General features: G+C 38.4%; 1 protein-coding gene across 3 annotated transcripts; it reads left to right on the forward strand.

Annotated features, from left to right (window-relative positions):
• The first annotated feature begins 343 nt into the window (after window positions 1-343).
• Window positions 344-26,083, forward strand: hace1 (HECT domain and ankyrin repeat containing E3 ubiquitin protein ligase 1). Of its 3 annotated transcripts, XR_009119938.1 has the most exons (28): window positions 344-647; window positions 903-957; window positions 1,200-1,289; window positions 2,100-2,204; window positions 2,295-2,370; window positions 2,508-2,639; window positions 2,924-3,006; window positions 3,088-3,184; window positions 3,283-3,384; window positions 3,464-3,570; window positions 3,973-4,123; window positions 5,205-5,273; window positions 7,297-7,601; window positions 8,633-8,701; window positions 8,871-8,958; window positions 9,998-10,109; window positions 10,401-10,498; window positions 10,628-10,715; window positions 10,815-10,964; window positions 11,718-11,914; window positions 12,133-12,264; window positions 15,136-15,234; window positions 16,289-16,359; window positions 16,437-16,550; window positions 16,991-17,122; window positions 24,354-24,422; window positions 24,504-24,662; window positions 25,543-26,083. XR_009119938.1 is itself a non-coding variant. In XM_058053605.1 (25 exons), exons 1-25 carry the CDS (start codon window positions 557-559, stop codon window positions 17,091-17,093), a joined length of 2,784 nt encoding a protein of 927 aa, XP_057909588.1. In that variant the 5' UTR covers window positions 344-556; the 3' UTR covers window positions 17,094-20,362. The 3 variants fall into 3 exon arrangements, 2 of the variants coding, with proteins under 2 accessions (XP_057909588.1, XP_057909589.1); XM_058053605.1 differs by lacking the exons at window positions 24,354-24,422; window positions 24,504-24,662; window positions 25,543-26,083 and having other exon boundaries at window positions 16,991-20,362; XM_058053606.1 differs by lacking the exons at window positions 5,205-5,273; window positions 24,354-24,422; window positions 24,504-24,662; window positions 25,543-26,083 and having other exon boundaries at window positions 16,991-20,362.
• Window positions 26,084-27,093: the final 1,010 nt, after the last annotated feature.

Raw genomic sequence — 27,093 nt, forward strand, 5'->3', positions numbered from 1 at the left:
AAATATATATTTAAAATTCACGCTTCTAAATTTACGTTATTTTACCTCATGTTACAACTTTACGCTCTTTAAATTATGACTCTTTCTTAATATTTTGTCTTAATATTATGACTTTTATACTTTCTTGTTTTCTAGTTAATTGTATTTTTAACAACAGCTGGCTGCAAACGACCCCACTTTTAATTGGAATATATACTAATCATTAAATTTTAAAATTAAATCATGCAATAAACACATCACCTATTTTGAGCTACAAATTGCAGCCTTTTTTGGGGTCAGGGAGTTGTTAAATCGTCACTAAAGACTACATTACCCAGTGACCACAGCGAACGGTGAACGTCATCATAACAGGAAGTATGAAACATTTGCAGTAACGTTGACGTTCAGGAGGGCAGCAGGGGAGGGAAATAATGAGTTAGCAGTAAAGCAGTGTACCAGAAAAAAACGCCTACCCCTGTTAGCGTCCATGGACAACGCCCAGGGACAACACATTCGAATGTGGATCACATAAACCTATTGGGTGACACGACAATTTCTACCGGTTGGCTGCTCTCCTATGATGGAACGGGCGATGGAGCAGCTTAACGTACAGCTCAACCGGCTGACCCGCTCCCTCCGCCGGGCCAGGACTGTGGAACTCCCCGAAGGTAATGTCGACCCTGAAGGTGTCAGTACCCGGAACCAAACATAGCTTGGGTCCCGTTTCTAATACGGTAGAAAACTGTACTGTACCTAATGTATGTTACACATTTCACAAATATAAACAACAGCCGCACTAATAATAGTGTTATATATCACAAGTGAATGTTGTGAATGTAAACCTTTTTTATGAGTGTCAAATCAACTCAGATCAGTTAATTTACTGTAGACTTTATCTTAAGTCCTTTTTTTTTTTTTTACAGACAATGAAACTGCAGTATACACACTTATGCCCATGGTGATGGCTGACCAGCACAGGTAGGCATCCAACCAACCTCGATAACATGCTTTTACTGGAGGTCCTTGGTCTGTACGCAACTGTACAAAAAAGAGCATAATATGTTCCTTTTAACGCTAAACGTTGTAAGTTAAAAGGTAAACCTGGGGCAGCATACGTTTGGTTGTGTTGTGTTCATGCTGAAGTTGAGAGTGTTTGTGTCACCCACTCCAATTAATAAACAAACAACCAAAAATAATTTTTTTGTCACTGTTTCCAAAAGATCAGTATCAGAGTTGCTGCTCAACTCCAAGTTTGATGTCAACTATGCATTCGGACGAGTGAAGAGAAGCCTGCTTCATATTGCTGCCAAGTAAGAACTTCTTTATTTTTGTAGTCCAAACACACAAAGTATTGTATTTGTATGTTCAACATCAAAATGTGACCATTTATATACTGAATCAACACTTTTGAATGAAAATAATTGTCAGCCTAATAATTCCAATAGTCTTTCAACATTCCTTATACTGTATATGAATTTCAGTTTAGCCCCTCTGAAAGCCGTGCACCCCAAAACTAAACAGGAAGTGTGGCTCAATGATGTCACTGGAGCAGCGCGGCGTGGAAAATATGAGCTGGATGAGCTATTTTGTTTACAAACATAATTTATTATGTACATTGTTCATATTTGATGTCATCTATTTATTCTCCACATTATTATTTATTATTATACGGGAGCCAGGCAACGACATTTCGTTGGCAATTTCACTGTGGTGTTATTGTGCAATGACAATAAAGAACGGCTATCTATCTTATGCTAAGGTGTGTTTCAAACTCCAATGTGCTTCACACTTCAAATATGCAATTGTAGTGCGTTCTGGGATTGGGGTCTGCTGTGCATGTGTTTTGTTTTAAATAGCTAGTTCAGATAAGTATAGATAGAAATATTTAGCATCACATGGAGATTGGACATTGGAGATGTTCAGGACTGGCCCAAACCTGGATAAATGGGAGGGTGGTGTTAAGAAATGGCATCCAACACACAAAAAAAGCCAGACTAGCCATAACGTTCCTTGCTTAAAAAGAGCTGTGCAATGGGGATAAAGTGTGATGCCACAAGATGTTGCATTTCTATGTAAAATCTGCAAAATTTTTCACTAATATTAGTATTTTCTCTGCATAGCTGTGGGTCAGTGGAGTGTCTTGTTCTGCTGCTGAAGAGGGGTGCCAATCCAAATTACCAGGACATCTCAGGCTGCACCCCACTGCACCTTGCAGCAAGGAATGGGTAAGGATCTATCTATATCTAGTGGAGGCAATAACGGCAAGTGCAACAATGTGATGTGTGAATATCTGAACTCTGTCCTGTTCCCTTCAGACAGAAGAAATGTATGGGCAAACTACTGGAATATAATGCTGATGTCAACATTTGCAACAATGAGGGACTGACCGCTGTGAGTGGAATATAATACTCCGTCTGCTTTTGATACAAATCATAGCAGTCATCGCTTCTTATTAAATAACCTATAAACTGTTTTATTTCAAGTCTTGATCAATAGTCAGAGGTGTGACTCCACCCCCTCTGCTTTAGATTCATTGGTTGGCAGTGAATGGGAGGACTGAACTCCTCCACGATCTGGTCCAACATGTGTCCAACGTTGATGTCGAGGATGCCATGGGACAGACAGCATTGCATGTAGCTTGTCAGAACGGACACAAAACTGTAAGCCACTTTTCATAGTTAAATGTTTATATAATAGAATAGAATGCCTTCATGATCATTGTATTATATTACATTATATATTATATTATTATTGAGCAGATTTATTTATTTGTTTATATTTATATTTTTTATTTATATATATTTATATTATATATATTTATATATCTATTTATATATTTTTTAAATATATATTTATATTTTTTTATATATTTATTTACCAGATTTCAGAGATCATGCTCTCCAAAATTCCCACTGTATGACTGATGTGTGTTGTGTCCGTTCAGACGGTGTTGTGTCTGCTGGACAGTGGCGCTGACATCAACCGACCAAACGTCTCCGGCGCCACACCCCTTTACTTTGCCTGCAGGTGATGCCAACAGTACATTCATTTTAATGTTGTAATGAATGAATAGAATAATTTTTGTTCATAAAGTAATAATCTATGCAGTCATGGCCAAAGAGACACAGCACAGATCCTGCTTTCTCGAGGAGCCAAATACCTTGCTGACAAGAATGGGATCACTCCTCTTGATCTGTGTGTCCAGGTAAGCACTGCAGCAGACGCTGTATGTTGTTTCTCTAATTAAGTTGGCATTTACTTCGATGTGAAGTACTCTGATTTGTGTCTGTCCTTAATATATAGGGAGGATACGGGGAGACCTGCGAGATTCTCATTCAGCACCATGGCAGACTCTTCCAGATCCTCATTCAGATGACACAGAATGATGACATAAAAGAGAATATGGTTTGGGCATATTCATTAAAATGTCCAGATACTGCTATACTTGTTACACATATTTGTTAAAATGTGTTATTGTATGTAGCTCCGGCAGGTTCTGGAGCACGTTTCTCAGCAGAGTGACAGTAATTATCAGAGGATCTTGACAAGTTTGGCTGAAGTTGCCACCACTAACGGACACAAGCTGCTCAGGTATGATTTTCAGGATTGTCACCTTATTAAAATAATTAGTTATTTAAAGTATTTTTTGGACGAAAATGACTTTTGGGCCTTTGGTCAATTTCTGCTACACTCGACATATCAAAATGTGCAGACAGGCTTTCAGATAGAGCTGGTTCTACTGTTTTTGCCTTATTTTGCATAAATTTCCTATTTTTAGCCAACAGTGTATCTTGGAAACTACATCCAAACTGCACTTTTGACTTACTTTTTCGTTATCAGTGACCTAAAAAAAAAAAAACACTAGCATTTTGCTTGTAGACCAGTGTAGTCAGCTATCTTTTTTTAATTGTGTCTTAAGAAGTGGATGGATGGATCCCATTATAAAGCAAATAATCACTAATACCATTTTATTTTATTTTATTTTCTACCCAGCCTATCCAGCAGCTATGACGCTCAGATGAAGAGTCTCCTGAGGATTGTTCGCATTTTCTGCCATGTATTCCGCTTGGGACCTTCATCGCCCAATAATGGCAACGATATGGGCTACAACGGCAACAAGACCCCTCGTAGTCAGGTCTTTAAGGTTGGTACCTCATATTTACTGCAGCAGTAGTGTACTATATATGTTTACTGCAAGTGTTGCATGCGCTTCACTCTAACTGTCATTGATATGCTGATTGCTGACATGCAAAGCCTTCAGCTTTTTCACAGTGTATTGCTTCCATCCAGTAACATTAGGCAGATCGTAAAGAAAGATCATGCTAAATGACATTACCGGTATTACATATCCCACATATTATATATTTAACATTAGTCCAATAATTGCTCATTGACAAAGTGTGGCCACTTGATGGCAGTAAAGCGCTTTGATTTGACAACAGTATATTGTGCCAAGTAGCAAAGAAGTTTCATACAGATGACTAAAATGTCAAAGAACACATTTAAAAATATGAAAATGGTGTAAAACTTAGAGCCTGCAACAATTAGAAAATGTATGTAGCTTTTCAAGCAGTTTTTACACTTGTGGCCTTGTGACCTTCACATGTGTTTACATCTGTAATGTACTTGCAGTCCCTGGCAATGACACATAAATGTGTGTCATCTTGACCTAAGTCAGTGCTTCTGAAGTAGTGGGGAACTTTCTAGGGTGGGGGTGGGTGTTTAATTTAAACGCAGACCAACCAACATGTACACATTTATAGTACTCAACATGCAGTTTGACTCTTGACACTTGTATGCTCTCCATTTGCTTGCATACAGATAATAAATAATTGAAAAGCACTGACTTAGTAGTAGTAGTGATGCTTCAAATAATTTTAATTTGTGCTTCTAATAATAATAATTGCACTGCAGCTTTTAAAAATAGTCACTAGCAACCATTCTCCATATATTCCAGGGTTAATTTTGTATGCTTTTCTAAAACCGTTGCAATACAAAACTGTCAAAGTTTTGCTCCAGAACCAGTGGTGGATGGAAGCTGAACACTTGAACATTCCATAGTGTATTATATTAGTAATTGTAGTAAGATTGCCATATTTTTATTAACCTGGCCTTGTGACTGACTGGTGGCGGGATGAATGAACTCAGTAATGATTTAAACAAACAAATAAACACATCAGTATTGTTCAATAACTGTCATCTGGTTACATTAATCCTGGTTGTAGATGCGTATGAGACAAGCAGAGGCTATACCAAAAGACAAGTGCTCTTCGACAGCTTCTGCTGTATTTTACGTAAGCCACTGACATATTCTCAGTTTCATTTCTTAAGCTCAAGCATGTTAGTATATTGACACTGATGATCCACAAGGCTGGGAATCTTTTTTTTTTTTTTTTAATTTCCTATCATCAATCAACTGGCTTTGGTTTGGATGTAACCTCTTTTTAGCTTGATATTTTATTTTCAAATACAACCCTTTGAAAATGGCATTTTATATCTGTTTTGAATTTGGATTAGGCAATTAGTGGGCAATGTGGACAATCTCTGTTTGCGAGTTGACGTCAAATATAATCGGCGTTGCCAACAGAAATGTCAGAAGTGGTACAATCAGAATGAGTAGAACAAATTTTAACTGACAGACTTCTACTCCCTCAAATTTTCTGTAAATGTCCTATTGCCTAAACCAAAGCTTTCATCTTCCTTGGACTTCTGCGTTTGCTTTTTTTTTTCTGATGACCACTACTCAAGATGATTTAAGCACAAAAGTAAGTAGTGTTCAGGAAGTACATCTGTGGGCTTTTACTAAGTCAGAACCTGAGGGGAAAAGCGAATGCTTCTGTAAACTTCATTAACACCTTGCAACATCTCTGGAGTGCTCTAATCATCGTGTATTTGCTCAATCTGTGTACAAAGAAATCCTGGGAATTGTGTGCATTAGACTGAATACTTGATACAGATGTGATCAGAGTTATATATTCACCCATAATAAGCATTGCAGCACGGCAATATTGAATGTGTACTTATCCAAGCTGATTTTGGGCAAGGGGCAGGGTACACACCAGCCAATCACAGAGCACATATAAGCAAACTTTCACACTCACATTCATACCTACAGGCAATATATAAATATCATATAAATGATCAATGAACATTGGAGGTTACATTTACTTTCATTGATGACTATTATTGATTAAAAACATGACATGGCAGCGAGATCAACTCTGACACTTCCTTTATGTTTTGCTGGAAGTTTTTTCTTGAATTCAAGTGTTTGTCACCTCAAGGCTTTTCATTCGGTAGCCAATGAAGGTTGCAAGTGCAAGGTGAAAAACCAATCAACCACCAAAGCTCAACCCTGCCATGAATTGGGAACTGCTGGAACACCGAGTTATTGTCCACAGGGTGGCATATTTTACATCACTATGGACTGAGGAAATTATTCATTGGTCCGAAATGTACACCTTCAAACTGGACTGAAATTTTCCACTTACAAAATCAGCAGGGGATCAAATATCTATTTTCCCCTGTGAATATAGGTAATTTAGCCTATATGTATAATTTTGACTCTGTGTGGATTTCATTTCATTTTGGAAAGAGAGTGGCTCCACTAGGCCTGTTATGATAACACATTTTGTTGGAAGAACATTTTCCTACAGGTTATTGCCAGTTAACGATACCATCGTCAATGTTATATTAACATTTTTTGCATTAATGTACTGATAATGTATGACATAGTAATGCGAGTACACAGTATCAAAAGCAATAAACTTTAATTTCTCAAGAGTATTTGGAATGTTAAGAGCATTTAAATATATTTAACAGCTGAAAAATACACAAAAAAAACAACAAAATATAAAATGGACTCTTCTCAATGCAAAAATTCCACATAACGAAAAATCACAACCAAAAACAAAAAGAAGAAAATAAAACACTCCATTTAAAACCAAAAAAAAGAGGTTTCATGTTGTTTGTTGTGTTTCTAAAGGTCTGATCACAACTGTACAGTTGCTGGAAGTTAACTTTGTATTTTTTATCTGCATAAATCCTGCTTTAAAACTTTATTAGGTGGGGCTGCATGACAGGGCATCTTCAGGTCTGTTTTAGAAATAAAAGTATTGCATAGAATGAATTGATTTGAACAGAGCAAGTTCTTCCTTTAGGGTCTTAATTAATTCTCTGATATGATGAATAATGTTATCAACCTGAAGATACCCTGAAAGCAAAAAATTTAAATCAATTTATAATATCTTCATGATTAATTATCTTAGCTTTTCTGTTATCTTATTCACCTCTCACATCTTATTTATGCTTTTACAGCCGTTGGAGCTGCTTTGGCACTCGCTGGACGAGTGGCTGGTGCTGATCTCCACTGAGCTGGACAGAAACAGGAAGAACCCTTCTTTCACATCTTCCAGCAGCGAGATAGCCTCTCTGATTCTCAAACAGCGGGAGGTCGATCACTCTGGCACCACACCAAAGCTCCCCACCTCACTGGACCCTCAGATTGTCATGGAAACGGAGGTGTACGCCGACGGAGAGGATGTTATCTCCATGACAGCCAATCGTCTCAGCGCCGTGATCCAGGCCTTCTACATGTGCTGCTCCTGCCAGATGCCACAAGGGTTTGTTCACTGCAATGGCAATCAATAGAGGAAGCAAGAAGCATGGTTTTTGCAGTACATAACATTTAATAGGCCTAATCCATAGCCATTAATGCTAGTAATACTAATAGCAGAACTAGCGTGACTATTGCTACTTTTTAATTTACTACATTTTGCAGGCAGATTAGCTAAAATCAGGTAGTTGAGACAAGACTTTTACTCTACGGCTACTTCACTTACACACTTGAATTAGGGAAGTAGGTGCACAGCGTGTCCGAGGTCTGGGGGCAGCAGTCTTAATAGGGAATCCCAGACTTCCCAGTTTTCGCCCACCTCCTCCAGCTCCACCGGGATTTCACCAAGGTGTTCCCAGGCCAGCTGCCATCCCGGCAGACCTAGGAAACGCTGCAGGGATTACGTCTCACAGCTAGCCAGGCTCAAATTATGCGAACCAGGCTCCTGCGATGGTTGTCCAGGGACCGAATAGCACAAAGTAGCATGCTACCGATCCCGTACTCCGGTACCTATTCACAGATTTGAATTTCTATTGCTTATATTCGCTTCCTTTATAACTATATCTTGTACTATATTATCTCACATACATGACAAGTGTGGTGCAAATACCTTGGATTACTTGTAGTATTTTGTTTTCTCAAAGTCAAAAGAAAACATTTCTATCCCCTCTCTGAGGTGCAGCCTATGCCGCCTGTTATCTCTCTTTGTTTAAACTCTGACCAAGTCTGTAATTATGCTCAATTAGATCATTAAGCGTGCTTAATAAGCAGCTAAGAGATGCCTGGTATTGACATGCCTGCTGAAATGAGATGGCTGTCTTTGTTGTTGTTGATCTTATGTCTTTCACCCCGCTTGTTGATTAAGATTCTGGTCTAGTCTCGTCTCCGATGGCAATTCATCATTTTCAGTGTAGATATTTGGCTGTTTCAGATGAGTAATCTGTGTCTAATTGGAAAGCAGACGCTGCCACAGCATTGTTGCTGCTGTCTATTTCACTGTCCTTTCTCACTCATCACTTCCTCTCTTTCTTCATTCAGAATGACATCCCCTCACTTCATTGAGTTTGTCTGCAAGCATGACGAGGTGCTGAAGTGTTTTGTAAACAGGTGAGTCAGTCTGGCACTTGGCTTAGGCTATACATCAACCTGCTCACGGTGCCCGGAGACCGGCCATTGATTGGGGAAAAACAATCCATTCTCTTCGACGTTAGTCTCTCCACCACCACCGCCTTTTCACATCATAATATCAGTCTCATTTCTACCTCCCTTTTTGTAGAAATCCAAAGATCATCTTTAACCACTTCCACTTCCTGCTGGAGTGTCCCGAGCTGATGTCACGCTTCATGCACATCATTAAGGGCCAGGTACGAAGACATGGGACAAGTAGAAGTCTTCCAAATATGTGGAGGAACAGATTTATAAAAAGCAGTTATGACCAAAAAGACCGCAGACCTCACAGCTAGGAGACCAGGGTTCAATTCCACCCTCGGGCATCTCTGTGTAGAATTTGCATGTTCTCCCCGTGGATTTTCTCCGGGTACTCCGGTTTCCTCCCACATTCCAAAAACATGCTAGGTTAATTAGCGACTCCAAATTGTCCATAGGTATGAATGTGAGTGTGAATGGTTGTTTGTCTATATGTGCCCTGTGATTGGCTGGTGACCAGTCCAGAAAATGAATGAATGAACATCATGTGGGGAGCGGAGATGCTACAGAGCGAGGTGATTCTGGTTTCACATCTAGGTCTGGACTTCTGTGTGTAGTTTGCATGTGCTTGTGTGAGTTTTCTGCCGTTATTCCGGTTTCCTCTTAACAGTCCAAAAACATGATGTTCGCTTTCACTTAGACTATAGACTGTCTTTACACTGTCTAGTCCATATTTCAATTTTATTTCTCAACCCTATAGCTATGGCTATTGCACTCACCTTCAATTCTATTTTGTATAGCTTCTTAAATGAACAATTTGAGATTTCGCCCAACTCACTTTCTCGTCAGTATTCATATTGGAGCTGCAGAATGCCAAGCTTCGTTACGTATGGATTATGGCCCGCCTGGGAGCAGGCCCTTGTTTTAATTACAGACTTTAACCTGGTGAATTTGATTTCATCTGATTTCTCTCTCAGTACGCCTCACAGCCCCAGGAGGAAAAAAAGCCTCTCTCTCTTCCACGCTCATCCTTCACTCTACCTCTGCCGCTTAGAGAACAAAGGCATACATTATGCAAATAGAACTGAGCTCCAACTCTGTATTACAGAGGAGTATTTCAACAAAGAAGGCTTTCCAGGCCGTTGGTTGAGACTGAAAATCCACAGTCTGAGATTTGAAAGCAAGGCAAAGTGGTAATTAGTTTAAGGGTGGAAAGTGCTGTGTGACGTTTGTTGAAGTTGTGCTTTTCCTCCACAGCCCTTCAAGGATCGGTGTGAGTGGTTCTACGAGCATCTTCTTGCTGGTCAGCCGGACTCAGACATGGTTCATCGCCCGGTCAATGAGAGCGATATCCTACTCATCCACAGAGGTAGATACCTTAAATAATCTTTCATGTCTATGTGAGAAGAACATTTGTGTGCAAATTGTTGTTTTTGCACAAAAACATTAGGTTCACCGACACCGTCGATGAGAGTTCTTGTTTGTACCTTGTTCAATTTTTGTTGATTGACTGTCAGAGTTGTTGTAAGTGGTGTTTCTCGTGTCATGTCGCAATATTAGACTTATATTATAATACCTATTTATTTTTGGTACAGTGTGTATTGTGTATAGTTCCTTTATTAATCAATAATCACAAATGTTTTGGTCCCCCTGTCAATAGACTCAATATTTCGAAGCAGCTGTGAAATGGTTTCCAAGTCTACCAATGAGAAACTGAAGCAAGGGATTGCAGTCCGCTTCCACGGCGAGGAAGGGATGGTGCGTTTTTGGATGGTGCCACACAATGTGTTTCTCAGCAAGAAAACTTTTGATTCACCTTTTTTTCAGTTGCAACAATTCCATACTGAGAGAACTATGTTGATATTTGATGTTCGCAATTGTTTACAGGGTCAAGGTGTTGTTCGAGAGTGGTTTGACATCTTGTCTAATGAGATAATCAATCCAGACTACGCTCTCTTCACTCAGTCAGCTGACGGTACACCGCCTTTGCTTTTGTATTATACCATTCAATATAACACACATGTTTTTATTTCACAGAATCCATGTGTATCATGGTGTGCTTCCGATTTTACAGGTACAACTTTCCAGCCCAACAGTAACTCCTCAGTGAACCCAGACCACCTGAACTACTTCCGGTTTGCGGGCCAAATCTTGGGTCTGGCTCTGTATCACAGGCAGCTGGTCAATATCTATTTCACCCGCTCCTTCTACAAGCACATCCTGGGTAAAAAGAAATTCAGAATGTGATGCTTTCATGTTGACTGTCTGAACCCGACTGACAGCGTTAAAGACAAAAATAATTCAAAATTCTCCCGTGCATATCCATAAAACGAAGGATTCTCTATAAACATTTGGATTCTAATCACCCAAAGCCTAATCTCTTTGCAAGATTAGTATCGGTTTTAATGTTCATAATATGTTAATATAGACTATATATAGACAATAATGCTTCAAATAATTAAGGTTCCAAAATACTTTATGGTAATGGTTTTATTTCATTTGAATATGCATCAGATTACAATTGAGTGCATCACATAATCAGTTCACAGTTCCACATGTCCAAAAGGAGTAGGAAGAAGCAAAGCTTATTAAATCCTACCCCTCCATCTGGTACAGTAACTGTTACATTTGTTCACTTCCTGCTTTCCATAATACAGTTTAAGTTTTTTTTTTTTTTTTTTTTAAATAATGTACCTCCGTTATTGTGGTTACTTTCCTCCAGACACGAGCATGATAAGTAATTTCCGTGAAGTAGTATTTCTAATTTATAAATTGAATTTTTCCATACTTGCAGCATGGAAAACCTGCTTACGACCTAAATAAAGTTTTTACAACTTCAAGTCGTATTTATTATCATTGTACAAAAACAACAACATTTGGAGCATCATTAGAGCCCTCTAGACATGAACTAACACCTCCATAGTTAAGCTTAAGTTCATATTTCCCAATGTAGTAATGTAGTGATTGTTTGTTCCAGGTATCCCAGTGAACTACCAAGATGTGTCATCCATTGATCCAGAGTATGCCAAAAACCTGCAGTGGATCCTGGACAATGACATCAGTGATTTGGGTCTGGAGCTCACCTTCTCTGTGGAGACTGATGTATTTGGTGCCATGGAGGAAGTGCCTCTCAAACCAGGAGGCACGGGCATTGTTGTGACTCAGGATAATAAGGTACTGCTTTTGTGTGTGTGATTTAATATAATTACATATACCTGTCCTCTTTGCCAAATTATCCATGCAGTATGTAGTTCCTTAATATTATAGTAATACTTAATTTATTCGTATGAGGAGCTTGTCACTGTTGTTGTGCCACATTTAGTTAGTTAGTTAGTTAACAATGAGCCATGTGTCTTTCTGAAGACTTTATTTTGTGTGTGTGTGTGCACCAGGATGAGTATGTCCAGCTTGTGACAGAGCTAAGAATGACACGGGCCATCCAGCCACAGATAAACGCCTTCCTGCAAGGATTCCACACTTTCATCCCGCCCTCACTCATCCAGCTTTTTGATGAATATGAATTGGTAAGTCGTCGTCCCTCCCCATTGTGTCTCTCGTTGTCCTCTCGTCAGTCGGTATTCACCTTATTCTCCGCTGCCAGCTTGTCCCGCTTGCATCTAATGTAAGGATTGATTAGCCATGCCTGGCTTGGGGGTTGGAATCAAAAGGAGAGGGTCACCTTGAAGCCCCGCCTCCTGATTTAGCTCTATCAGATGGTTATTGGGTTTTTTTTTTTTTTCTCCCGCCCCATGTGTGTCGGCAGCTTTAATGTTGTCACTTGGACATGGATCAATTGTTTCCACTCCTTCCACTTCCACTCCATGTTTGTTAGACACACCTCGGTCACAGTGTCATTTCTCTTCTTGAAAATATTGACAGTGGAAGGCCTGTTTTATGTTTTCATACCGCAAGACATTTCATTCATGGCTTTTTTCATAATGAAAAAAAGTGCAAGGTCACTTTCTGTATTTTTGCTGAATTAAAATAGCAGAACACCGCTACAAAACGACGATCCAATATGATTCATGTAATTGTGACCAGTGTCACAGGTTTTTGCACTACACAGACACTGCTGTTTATTCTGTTATTACTCCGAGATTTGATGCAGCGGCGAGTAATACTCACGAAAACAGCAAATGGCCGCCAACACAAGTCAAGTCGCTGTGATCTTTTTATATCCAGTCTTTGAGTCTGCCTTCTTCTGGTCTTCTGTTTAACTCTTTTACTGTCGGTGCTCCAAGAGACCTGCTCATTCATGTAGAAGTTCCTTTGAGCTTGCTTCCCTGTTTTGTTTTGTTTTGTTTTTTTTCTGGTGAGCATTATGATGACATGTGGCCTTGTTATTTTTTCCATACAGTGTAATGCATGCATTGATCATACCTATACTTCCACTTCCTTTGATTGCAAGATTTTGGCCACCTGTTGTTCTGTTGAGGCTGCTTCCATTTCATGTGGTTCTTCTCTGCCTCTCTTACAGTGGTATGAAAAAATCATTTTCAATATTTTCCTTTATAAATCATTTCAGTTAAATATATCATATAGCAGACAAACACGGTGATAGATAGAAATCAAGTTGATAGGATTTAGTGTGCAATTGATGTAATTATTTAAAGTCGGCAGGTACCTAAATTTGGGCATCCCAACAGAAAAATTACATCAATATTTAGGAGATCCTCCTTTTGCAGAATAATGACGCTTCCAATGAAGGTCTAGATTTTGGTTGAAGGTATTTTTGACCATTCTTCTTTGGAAAACATCTCCAGGTGAATTTCTGAGCATGGACAGCCGCTTTAAATCACAGTTTTTCAATAATATTCTTCCGAATGACACTCCCAGAATAGCTGAATAGTTGAACAGTGACACCATCTGCAGCAATATCATGTTTTAGGTCTTTGGGTTGAGTTTGACTGTTCTCACAATTCTTTGCCTCTGCTTATTTGTGATTTTTTTTGGCCTACCAATCCGGGCCTAAACTAGGACTAGGCTCTTTTTGTATTCTGCCCCTAAACCATGATGTTGAACAATCTTTGCTCACAAGTCATTTGACAATTGTTTTGATTCTACCATGGTGCTACTCTTCAAAGAAGATGCAAACAACTTGCAATTGGCCGCCTAAAATACCCATTCTCATGGGTCAGTGAGCTCACCCCAAAAATTTTTGTGTTCCAATCACCGTAACCGTCCTGACTTAAGACTGACTATATTGTGGAACTCCATCATGATCCCATCATTCGTGTGTGTTTTGCTCCAGCTCATCCATTCTGCACGCTAATTGCAATATTCTGTTTCATGAGTTTCTATTTTTTTCCTTCCAGGCTGGCAATTATTTACATAAGACAGTATTCTCTTCCTTCAGATCCATGACAGCACAATAGATAAAGTTTGATGACTTTATTAAGTGAACAATTACCCAACCATTTTTAATCACACAAGTCATGACGTTCGGCTGTCACTTAATGTTTTGGCTTGTCTTGTCTCGCTGTTATTAGCAATAGTAACTCGTTTTCTTCTTGAAGTTAGTTTCTCATTGCATACAGTATTCAAGCCAATGGTATCAGCAAACCGTTCTTTAGTTACGGTCAAGATCTGCGGTGAGGTAAAGTGTCAAAGTATTCATTCAAAAGTCTGATGACAATACAGAGCTCAGGTAATAGACGTCAGTTCTCTTCACAGGAAGTGACGCAAATGACGGTGAATAATTACTTAACTAATGCAATATGAAAGCTGTTCACACAAATGCTAACAAGTTATATGTTCTATGAACCCAATCATGACCTTAAAATCAGGATACGGCCTGTTACACCCAAGCAATTTCATACATTTGCTACGGTACCATTTTTTCAAGTGTATAGTACTTGCATTATAGCACACTCCATTATAAAGAGGATTTGTTTACATTGTTATATGTGATGTTGCAGAACATATAATTGGTCACATTTGAATAATTCCATTGCACAATTGTTTCATTGTACAATGATGACAGTCCTCCAAAATGACCGACCTTCGAGAATAGGACATCCTTTAGAACCGGCACACACAGTGCGGTTGTTAATATGAGTTTATAATCAAACTGCATTGTACTGTATATACATTGAACATGATTTTTGTGTCTTTTCAGCCTCCTTTTGTACACTGGTTGTTGGTTGTGCATCACCACAGTTAGCAGCATAACAACAGAAAGGCGTAGCTGCAACTGTATTGATATCTGTGTGAATGCCACAGCCGGAAGAGAGGCGCAGCTTATTCACAATGCTCCAAACACCTTTGATACTACATAAATGTACCGGCTGGGGCGACATTTTACAGAGCATCAATATATTCTGTGTAAACAAGCCAATCTCTGTGGGAAAGGGTTTTCCTTCACTCCTTTCATGCATGTTTGTGTTTGTGTGCAGGAGCTCCTACTGTCAGGGATGCCAGAGATCGATGTGCAGGATTGGTGCAGGAACACCGAGTACACCAGTGGCTACGAACCCCAGGAGCCAGTCATCCAGGTGGGCTCTTTATCTATAGCTGCTGTGATTTGGACTAATGCCTAGAATATTTGGAAAGACAATCTGGTTTACTTTTTTAATTACATTATTATTGAATATATAACACATCATTTAGTAAATACTGGAACCCTCGAAGTCGAATGCAATTATTTATTGACCTCCGATATGGTTCTAAACTTCTTCAGAACATGCTTCTGTTATACAGTATACAATTGAACACAGCATGTTTCACAACTGTGTGTGACAACGGCAGTAGTAAAAGTACACAGATTATTTCTTTCCTACACGTTTTTGTCTTTCCCGATTCACCTAGGATGAAGGTAATGTTTTTTTTGTTTGTTTTCGTGCAGCACTTCGTGTTACATTTTATTACATGTTACATTTTATTGTGTTCATATTTCTCCAATACTTCTCTACAAGAGAGTAGAAATATGATCTTAGGGAAGAACTAAATTTGAAGCACTTATATGCTAGGACTACGTTAAAAAGCCATAGCATTTCAGTATGTGGAATCAAACTGTGGAATGGATTGAGTAATGATGAGCCAATTCAAGAAACAATACAAGCAGTTGATGTTTGCTAAATACAAGGATGAAGAGTCTTGAACCAGTCATGATGTGCTATACATATCACTATATTGACAGTTACTATGGTAACCATTATGTCATTGTATGGTCATATCACCTTGTACTTTGGTAAGTGACAAAAAAAATAAAAAAATTAACTTAAACTATATTAGGAAAGCAGGAAGTGAACAAATGTAACAGTTACTGGTTGTAAAAGTACCAGATGGAGGGGTAGGATTTAATAAGCTTTGCTTCTTCCTACTCCTTTTGGACATGTGGAACTGTGAACTGATTATGTGATGCATTCAATTGTAATCTGATGCATGTTCAAATGAAATAAAACCATTACCATTACATTTTAACTAGTCAAAGTACGAAGACATCTGTTGAAATTTCCCTTTAAATGTTCCTTGAAATTAGTTTTGTTGTGGAGAAAGGATGAAGACATTTTTCTTTAGGGTAATTTTACTGTCCTTACTGTGTTACAGTGGTTTTGGGAAGTCGTGAGAAGCCTAACCCAGGAGGAACGAGTTCTGATGCTTCAGTTTGTCACTGGAAGGTTTGTCTGCACCATTAAATGTTCTATATGACTAAATATTTGCATCTGTTTTGTAATTTTATCTTAATTGTTATCAGTTCCAGAGTTCCTCATGGTGGCTTCGCCTATCTAATGGGTGGCAGCGGTTTACAGAAGTTCACCATAGCTGCAGTGCCATACACCTCCAACCTTCTTCCTACCTCCAGTACCTGGTAAACACATTTGAGATACATTTGTTTCAGCCACTTTGTGTTATCTGAAGATTATCTGAACTGTTTATGAAAATGAGTCCAACAGCTTGACATATTAAGCTTTGCACTGAACAAAAGGTTAAGACAGAATACCTCAGTCACTTCATAAGTATTCTTCTTTGCAGTAGTATGCCTAAGCACTAGGGGGCAATATGTTTCTTCAGTGATTTACGCTCTAGCAGGTTACGTTGTGGCACAAAGAAAGCTGATAGTTGGACTCAGCGAGACCTCTGTGTGATGGAATGTGCAAAAGGTACCTCATTTTACGGTTCAAGGTCTGTCTTCTGGACAAAGTATGAGACACCAGGAGTGTTCCACCAGCTCCATATAAACCTCTGTGACCTTAGAGCTTTACTATTCCGTACACATTTCCGATATATTTTTTTTCTTCACATTTGCAGTATCAACATGCTGAAACTCCCGGAATATCCCAGCCAGGAGATTCTAAGAGATCGCCTTCTGGTCGCGCTGCACTGTGGGAGTTACGGCTATACCATGGCATAACCATCCTATCCTGTTATACAGCTGGAAAGGTGTGCAGACTCATACAACTCCCTCCATTGTTGCTGCTTTTGCTGGACAAAAAAAAAGAAACGTTTTTGTGTGTGTATGAGAGACACTGGCGAAAATGATTTTTTATTTCCCCCTTTATAAAGACAGGAAGAGTTCTGATTTTTATGATGGTAGGTTCATTTTAACAGCATATCACAGATTGGATAAATATTGAATCTCCTACAAACCAGAAATAATTCTCCCCCTCCCACAGATCAGTGTGTCCATGAAACACACAAATGAGTCCTGTAGCCTGGTGACAAAGGGACCACTGGTGGTACAATAATTTAAAAAAGCAAAAAAAAAAAAAAAAATGCAGTCAACTTTGGAGCGCCTGGTGGTGTAAGGGTAATTCAGAGAAAATTGAAGGATCAACTCAGAATTATGCAGGCGGGAGCTTGTTAATGATATCGAGGTTTTCAGGAAGACCGTTGCTAAAACACTCTGCTTTCATGGAATGAGATCCATGCCCGCAAGGCCCAGGTACAGACCCCGTCTGAAGTTCGCCAATGAACCCCTGAATGCCTCAGAAGGCATGGGAGCATGTAATGTGGTCAGATGAGACTAAAATTGAGCTCTTTGGCATCCCGGGTCGATGTGTTCAGAAAAATGTTGATGAAATCATCAAGAACACCATCCTTCTTTTCAAGGATGGAGGTGAAAAAATTATAGTTTTGGGCTAAGAGGCTGAAACTTTTGAGTTACCGAGCAACAGCCTCAAAACATTTAGGTTTTGGAGAGTATTTATAAAAAGGAGTGTGCCAGAATCCCAAAATAAATTACAGTAATGAGTAATGATGTTCCGATCAGTGTTTGATGCTGACGATACCGATCCAAATAATCCATGAGTGAAATCCACCAATACGGATACCAACACCCATACATACATGCAGTGTAAATGTTTAAATGGACTACTGGCTATATTCGGGGTCACCAAGGTTTTTTTACAAAATTAAATTATTTTAAATGTTAAATATTTATAAATAATATTTATATAATAATATAAATAATATTTATAAATATTTTAAATTTATTTTCATATCTTATTTCAAGCCAAACAAAGCCATTATGCTTGTTTTACCACAACATGAACAAAATGCTGCTATCCACAACCCATGTTTTGTATTTCACAATTTATTTCTAGTCTTCTCACATTATTAACCAAAAACATCAATAAAAATCCAGGTTTGCACGCCTCTTGGCCGATACCGATCGGTGGCTGATCAATCGGATCGACTCCTAGTAATGGAGTATACCTGTATAACTCTTCCCAAGTCGAATAAACTGGATAATAGTAAATTATAGTGATGATCCGATCGACTGGGCACCGATCAGTATTGACTGTTTTCCATAAAAAAAATTGCGTGAGCTGCATATACTGATTAAACGCCACCAACTATTTTAATTAGCAAGTTTTAACAGGGTATTTGAAGAACAACACTTGATGGAGTATGGTGAGTTTTGGAGGCTAACGCTCACCCATGTGTGTGACAGTCAGTAAAATAATTTATGTCTTTCTCAGCGGGAGACACCGGGTTCATCAAAGTCTGGGTCACGTAATAAAAGAAGCCCCCTCCCCCCATTAATTCATGACTAAATTTATAAGTAATTATCTATTATTACCTGCTCCGTGGCAGCCAAGGGACCTTAAAATTGTCCTGACTTTTCCCCTTTTTATGGCACACCAGATCAATAACACTCGTCATAAATACATTTGAATATTTAAATAAATGTACTGCAACAGATGTGGAATGGACGTGGGGGGTAGGATTAAATAAGCTTTGCTTTTTCCTACTCCTTTTAAGACATGTGGAACTGTGAATTGAATGATGTGATTTATTACTTTGTAACACGTATACATGATCAAATTAAATTAAATCATTATCACTACCAATTTTAAAATGTATAATTAATCTATATGATCGGTATTGGACGATTTCAGTTCAATCGGCATCGGCAGCATACTGTAAAACCCTGATCAGAGCATCCCTAGTAATGTACTTTTATCACAAGTTCTGATATGTGGGAGTTGCACTCAAAATCATTCATACTTTGTAAATTATGCTTTGTGTAAAATTGAAGTAGTTTACAATAAACCAACAAAACAAAAATCATTGAAATTTTTATGTAAGGTAATTAGTTTACTTAACACACCTAATATTCGCAATTTTTTTTTTTTACCGGCTATTTAATGTTTGTACATTTTGAAAACAAATTTAATTTGTAATAGGAGTTGCAGAAAGAAGCTCCAATTAATAAGAATTTACTACAATTACTGACTACTACTCCAAAAATGAATGGACAAATATTGACGTCTTTGTATGCTGGAATATGAACAATTCATTCCACTGACCAAATCTGCGGGATTTATGATTTTATTATATTTTTTGTATGGCCATGCTGTCTAAATGTTTACATTGTATCCTGTATATATTTGAACATTAATTTAGCATGGAAATTTTGCCTTGTTGTGTACTTTTCAATATTTTTTATATGCGAGTGATTTTGTAATTATTTTAGATGAACATGAGCAGGACCACCCTCGGCCAAATTGGTGCCCAAAGCTGAATTTTATTTGGCCTGCCTCGAGCTGAGTGGTCGCCCTATGCCTCACGGCAGTAATGTACATCCTTTGCGCATTTGCCAAATATGCGCCCCCTTGCGCAAAATGGGTCCCCAGCATGGATCGTTGTGGCTTATGCACAGTGCATGTTCAGCGTGCAGGATGAGGGCAGATCATAAATCATACTTTTCCAGTACAGCTGTGCTTGTTTGTATCTTGGTCGTTAAGTGTACCACAAAAAAGCTGGAATGTTTTTTTTTTAAATTTTTCCAAAAAGGGATGGGAATTATTTCATATACTTTCCTTGTTTTCATTTGAAATAAAGTGTAATTATTGACTATATCATGTTATTTCTCAGTATTGCCTTGTTATCAGAGCCAGCCCAATCCAAACTGCCCCCCCCTCCCACCATCGGTGGTTTACACAGTTTGCAAAATAAATTAAATTGTATTAAATTTGGCATTGCTTTCCATTTTAATAATAGTAATTACTATTTTTAATGTAATTATATTTATTATTTTTCTCCAATTTTTTTTTTGGGCACTCCTGGGAACCACAGCGCCTAATGGGCTAGCCGGCTCTGCTTGTCATATTTTGATGAATTGTACTTCATATGCATTTCTGTCAAAGTTGTCAATATCAATATCATGTATTTTATAATAAAGTCTATATGTTGTATTCTTTAAGATGTTAGTCAATTCCATAAACAATTACACAAAAAAAATAATCATAAACACTAATTTTGAAGTTTTGAAGCATCTGATGTGCAACTACAGTTTGAGTTTGAGTGTGCATGAGATGACTTCTGATGCGTTGATGTGTACGCAAAGCTATGTGTTTGCTTGGAAAAGACATATGTGGCCACAGCGGGAGCGCTGTGTCGGGTCACCCGCTTGGAACAGCAGGTCGACTGCTGTTAAATGGCCCCTAACAGGCATTGTCAGTCCAACAGCTGCTCCAGCTCTGCCATAACGCTACATCACAATAGGCTAAAACCTTTCTCACTCCTGCTAATCTGCCCAGCGGTATCCAGTTGTTTTAACACAGCAATCAATACAAAACCCATAATAACCCCATTAAAAAGGAACACGTATCTAACACAGCAGAGTCATACAATGACTGGAATGCAATTGCTTCTTGCAGGTTCAATGCCAATTGAGACAATCCCAATGGACGCATACTCAAATCAACAATATCTGATTTGTAATAAAATGCTATACTGTACTGGCAGACCATCTATCTTGCTTTAATCTCTACCACAATACCTGGTCTCCAATGGCAACACTTCCTGCTCACAAATAACTGACTGCAATGTACTTATGACACAGTTTGATTGCCATGGCAACAGCTTGCAATAAAACGAGTCTGGTACTGTCATGGTCACAGCCTTTGAAGTCTTACCTGTGTCGTGCTGGCAAGTCACAAGAGACGTAAAAGTAACAAAAGTCTGGCTTTTGTTTACTCGACCATTGACTTGACAACGAGGCTTGCGTCGGTTGGGTATTCATCTCTTTAGTGCTGTTGGTTTTGATCTTGTTCAACAAAATTATGATGAATATTCCAAAGAGTGTTTTCAATGGCCTGTCGGTTGGTGTTTCAAATTATATATTTGTGATGCATTCAGCTGAAAACTTTGGTCGCCAGCCAATCACAGGGCACATATAGACAAACAACCATTCACACTCACATTCATACCTATGGACAATTTGGAGTCGCCAATTAACCTAGCATGTTTTTGGAATGTGGGAGGAAACCAGAGTACCCGGAGAAAACCCACGGGGAGAACATGCAAATTCTACACAGAGATGCCTGAACAGGGAATCGAACCCGGGTCTCCTAGCTGTTTAATGGTAATGGTTTTATTTCATTTGAACATGCATCAGATTACAATTGAATGCATCACATAATCAGTTCACAGTTCCACATGTCCAAAAGGAGTAGGAAGAAGCAAAGCTTATTAAATCCTAACCCCTCCATCTGGTACTTTTACAATCAGTAACTGTTACATTTGTTCACTTCCTGCTTTCCTAATATAGTTTATTTTTTTAAATAAAATATATATTTAAAAAAATTAAAAAATTTGTTTAATTGAAAAAAATATATTTTTTTAGAATTAACTGCAACTGTTAACATTTGTTCACTTCCTGCTTTCTATAATACAGTTTACTTTTACAATCAGTAACTGTTTCATTTGTTCACTTCCTGCTTTCCATAATACAGTTTACTTTTAGAATCAGTAACTGTTTCATTTGTTCACTTCCTGCTTTCCATAATACAGTTTAAGGTTTTTTTTTGTTTTTTTTTTTTAATAATGTGGGCTACAAATCACTCATCCAGTGGAAAGCTGGAGCTTATCCCAATTGACTATACACTCTATCAAATCGGTCAATCACATGCAAAAATAGGCAGCGGAGCATTCCCATCATCACTGAATGGGAAGTACACCAAAGCTGCCTGGAACTAAAATCATGCCAGTCAACCACTGAACCATCAGCGACTCACTCCAAAATGCACGACTTCAAAAGTATTCGAGATTCCACTGAATATTGGACCTGCTTCACACACCGGATTAAGATTAATCATTTCTAAAAGTTGGGCATCAACCAGATATCAGAATTCCTATGTAGTTGATTTACTTTGTAAAATGTGCATTGCATTGCCCGACTTCCAAACTTAATGCTGCTTTATCTGCTTGCTTTTTTCGCCTTCCTGATTGCACCGCATCTTCACGACAGAGACAGATTCACTTCTGTGGCTTTCGCCTGTAGAGTTATTACCTCTGCATCCACACAAGCTGATTACATCTGTTCGACTCAGTGCTCTCTCGTACGCACACCCATTGGCTCCCCTGCAAAAACACCCAGTGCTGCTTCATCCTGTTCATTCCCTATCATCAGACTTCTCTCGGTTCCTTATTTCACCACCACACAAAATCTGATGTCCATATTCGTCATAACCATATCCAGCATTGTGCTCACAGAAGATAGTTATTGTGCATATAGATCTTCTTTTCTAGGATCGGTACAACGCAATGAGGCTGAAAATGTGCTTGTGGAATGAGACTTTCTCAAACCACTCAAGACTTTGGCAGTCGTCTCACAGTGGGGGGGTTTCAGATAAGCACATGTATAAAGTAGTTGGACTCAGCTCTGAACTCAAAGTCACAGTATTGTATTATATGGAAAAAATAGGATGTCTCATATATCATATACAGTACATGGAGTATACCAGAGACATGAGTGGACTAGTGTCGTTTGTGAGTGTGATTGACTGCATTTCGGGCTGCATGGCGGTCGAGTGGTTAGCGCGCAGACCTCACAGCTAAGAGACTAGGGTTCGATTCCACCCTCGGCCATCTCTGTGTGGCGTTTGCATGTTCTCTCCGTGCATGTGTGGGTTTTCTCCGGGTACTCCGGTTTCCTCCCACATTCCAAAAACATGCTAGGTTAATTAGCGACTCCAAATTGTCCATAGGTATAAATGTGGAGGAGGAGATGAACCTAAAGGAAGGGGGGCAATGTTTACACCAACAAGGAGAATAACTAAATCTACAGAAGGTGAAATAGGTTACTTTTAAAAACGTACATATATAGATACAGTAACATTACTAAGACCTAGTGACCAGTGTAAACCACTAACAGTGTATTTGAATGGAATTAGAATAAGTTAAAAACATGTCAAATTTGCTTTACTATGCATATTTTTATCAATATATTTTAGGGACAAGCTGCTTAATTTGATGCTGTATGGTGAAAAGTGGTTTGCACGCAGGCTACACAGCTTGGAGACCCGGGTTCGATTCCTCGTTCGGGCATCTCTGCATGTTCTCCCCGTTGGTTTTCCGCGGTTTCCTCCCACATTCCAAAAACATGCTAGGTTAATTGGCGACTCCAAATTGTCCATAGGTATGAATGTGAGTGTGAATGGTTGTTTGTCTATATGTGCCCTGTGATTGGCTGGCCACCAGTCCAGGGTGTACCCCGCCTCTCAGCCCAGTTACAGTAGAATATTTAAACCCTTCTCCAGTCATCATAAAACCCTCGGCAACCCAAATTTTCATGCAGAATATTAAAACTCACCTTGTCGCTTTGGAATCTTATGATCGGATTATGGGTGAGAGATGCAATCGCAGAGCTTGCTAAGCATTTAGGAGTTGTAAAATGCATCCAAAATGTCAGCTGATTTAAATTTGCCTGAATTGATCATTGTCATGGACTACTGTGTCAGCTCATGGTCACTGAGGCAAATATGATAAAACACTGAACAATGAAAGATGCAGTGCAGATCTCAGCATGAATGTTTGGCTTGAAGGAATAAACAACCAGCATCCGAATGATTTGGAATTCCATAACTGCATTTGGTTATGATTTTAATAGTGTTTCCTTGGTTTTCATGAAAACAATATTATATAGTTATTTTATATAAACATATTACATAGGGAATCATTATAGTTTTACATGTATAATGTGATATTACAATAATAATTATAAATGATGAATGGATGGACATTATTGCTCTGTGCAAGAGTTAAAATTAGAATTACCATATTTTCCAGATTATAAATCTAACTTTTTTTTTTCCTGTGTTTTGGCCGGGGGTGTGACTTCTACTCTACAGTGACTTATGTATGTTTTTTTTCCCACTGACAGCTGCGAGTGGGTGCTCTAGGATGGTGTCCCAGTCTCTGCTACACTCCTCCACCACTGAACATTTACAATGTAAACATCAACTTGTAAAACTGGTTAAAATTGCTTTAAAAGTCTATGAATGTCCACTAAAAGAAAATTTATATTCTGCAGATTACAAGCTGCAAGTCGCCGAAATTGGTAATCGAGGAGCAGAAAGAAAAAGGGAGTGAACGAGAAACTTATGGCAGAATGGCTAAAATCTAGCTAGCCACAGCTAACGGAGCAAGCCAAGTGGGTGCTTGAACAACGTGCTGCTTTGTCAACATACGGGTAAGTGCCAAGGTGATGAATATAGTAGATGACTTTGTGGGTTGTTTGGAGTATAGTTATCAGAATAACTGTTAAGGTTATTTTAACATTTCACATATTCATGTTATGCTAACAGATGCCTATTTTGTCTGTTGTTCTCCATTTTATTTTATCTTGAAAATACGCTAGTTGAATTCCCCTCAAAACTTGATATCTTTAAGCAGGACTTTCTTGTACCTTGCCACTAATCAGTGAATTTCTCAGAAAAAAAAAATAATCTTGCTTTGACGGCTTTAACCCCCGAGGCACACTTTCGAGTTTTGTTCAAAAGATAAATTATTTTTCTTTAGAAGGCTGTTGTTTGGACTGCGTCACTGGTGCAAATCTTTCCCCAAATCCTAAAGTTTCTGTGTAATCAGTTCTGTCAACTCAAGCTGCCTTGGTTGGAAATAACAAATTACACAAAACAACTGAGGCTGGGGTAGAATGTACACATGAAAATGTTTTTTTGAGGCAATGGCATTTTGAGAACCATATTCCTATTATAACAAAATCAAGGCAGAAGAGGAAGCAGTGTTGGAGAAGAAACATATTAGAGTAGGTGGAGGTAGCCATTATGCAAATGTGTCTTCATTAAAGATTTTAGTTGTAAAAATGGCCTCTTACTAGCCGTAGCAGACACCTTTATATAGCGAGAACCCAACCATAAATCCTCAACTAGAGGGTAAGGCACTTCCTACAAAAAGCATCATATTTACATTTTTAAAATCCTTCCTTTATATTACAAATACATTTTAATGTTAATGTCTTTAGGTTTTGATTTCTGTACATTTTAACCCCAATATTATAATTAACTGAATAGTTACAAAGAAAAACTCAAGTTAAGCCTCCCCTCTTCCAGGTGAAACTTGGGAGAGTCCAATCAGGGTGATGACATGCATCTGGTCTGCACTCACACGCCCCCAAACCAATCACCTCAAAGAAAGAACAAGCTAACTAACTAAGGATCCAATCATTAGCCGTTAACACAAAGATTGATTGGTAAATAAATGTAATATAACAACAATGTGTGTGTAAATGATACAGTAGAAAACTATATACCTGTCACTGACATTGTGTCATTTTTGCTGTGTCATTTGAGGGTGTATTTCGTCATTTGGGGGCCCAAGACAAACCCAGCCATTGGCTCCCTCCACATCCTTTTTCTACACTGCCAAAAGTCATTTTTATTTATTTATAAAAGGTTTATCATCGACTAAACAGTCCTTAAAATTCGTATTTTTACCTAAGAAATGAATCATCTCAAAACTTTTATTGTAATGTTAAGAATATTAAGCATCATTGCATACAGTTTGTCAGTTTAATACTCACATCTTTATGATGGAAAGCATCGCTCTTAGTGTCACCCCTAAAACTACAACATTTTCTCAGCTGTCAAGAGCATCTAAATGTCTGCTTATGGTAGTTTGGATTAAAACTTGATATATTACACATTCTTATGTGGTTTTACGCATGTGAATTAAGACTAAATCAATAATATGTACTTTAAATCTGTTTTTAAAAAGTCAGTATAATCAGTTTTTATGACACATTTTGGACCCCAGGTAATTGCCTGTGTTTGCCTAATGGTAAGTTCACCCTTGATTGTATTGGTAATGGTTTTATTTCATTTGAACATGCATCAGATTACAATTGAGTGCATCACATAATCAGTTCACAGTTCCACATGTCCAAAAGGAGTAGGAAGAAGCAAAGCTTATTAAATCCTACCCCTCCATCTGGTACTTTTACAATCAGTAACTGTTACATTTGTTCACTTCCTGCTTTCCATATTACAGTTTACTTTTACAATCAGTAAAATACTCCGATCCCGTAGTGTTACATTTGTTCACTTCCTGCTTTCCATAATACAATTTACTTTTACAATCAGTAACTGTTTCATTTGTTCACTTCCTGCTTTCCATATTACAGTTTGTTTACTTTTACAATCAGTAACTGTTTCATTTGTTCACTTCCTGCTTTCCATATTACAGTTTACTTTTACAATCAGTAAAATACTCCAATCCCGTAGTATTACATTTGTTCACTTCCTGCTTTCCATAATACAGTTGAAGTTTTTTTTTTTTTTTCTTCACATTTTCACCAAGTCATCGCTTCCCCTCTCAACTCTTGTGATTCGCTAAAGCTCTAAGCTTTACAAACCATTTTTTTTTCAACCTACCAAAAAAAAAAAGAAACAGGAACATTTCCTCATGGACAGGGCCTGAATCTACAGTATGTGTATCCGTGTATCTCACCTCTCTACAAAGGTCAAGTGGGAAAGGCACTAAGTCGCCCCTGACCTTGAACAGGATAAGTGGTAGAAAATGAATGGATGAATGTCCCTTGATCTACAGTAGTTCAGGACACACCCATAACAGGGTAGCCTGCTGACTGGACAGTTGTACAGAAG

Source organism: Doryrhamphus excisus, chromosome 17 (assembly GCF_030265055.1).
Source record: "Doryrhamphus excisus isolate RoL2022-K1 chromosome 17, RoL_Dexc_1.0, whole genome shotgun sequence".
Classification (NCBI taxonomy): domain Eukaryota; kingdom Metazoa; phylum Chordata; class Actinopteri; order Syngnathiformes; family Syngnathidae; genus Doryrhamphus; species Doryrhamphus excisus.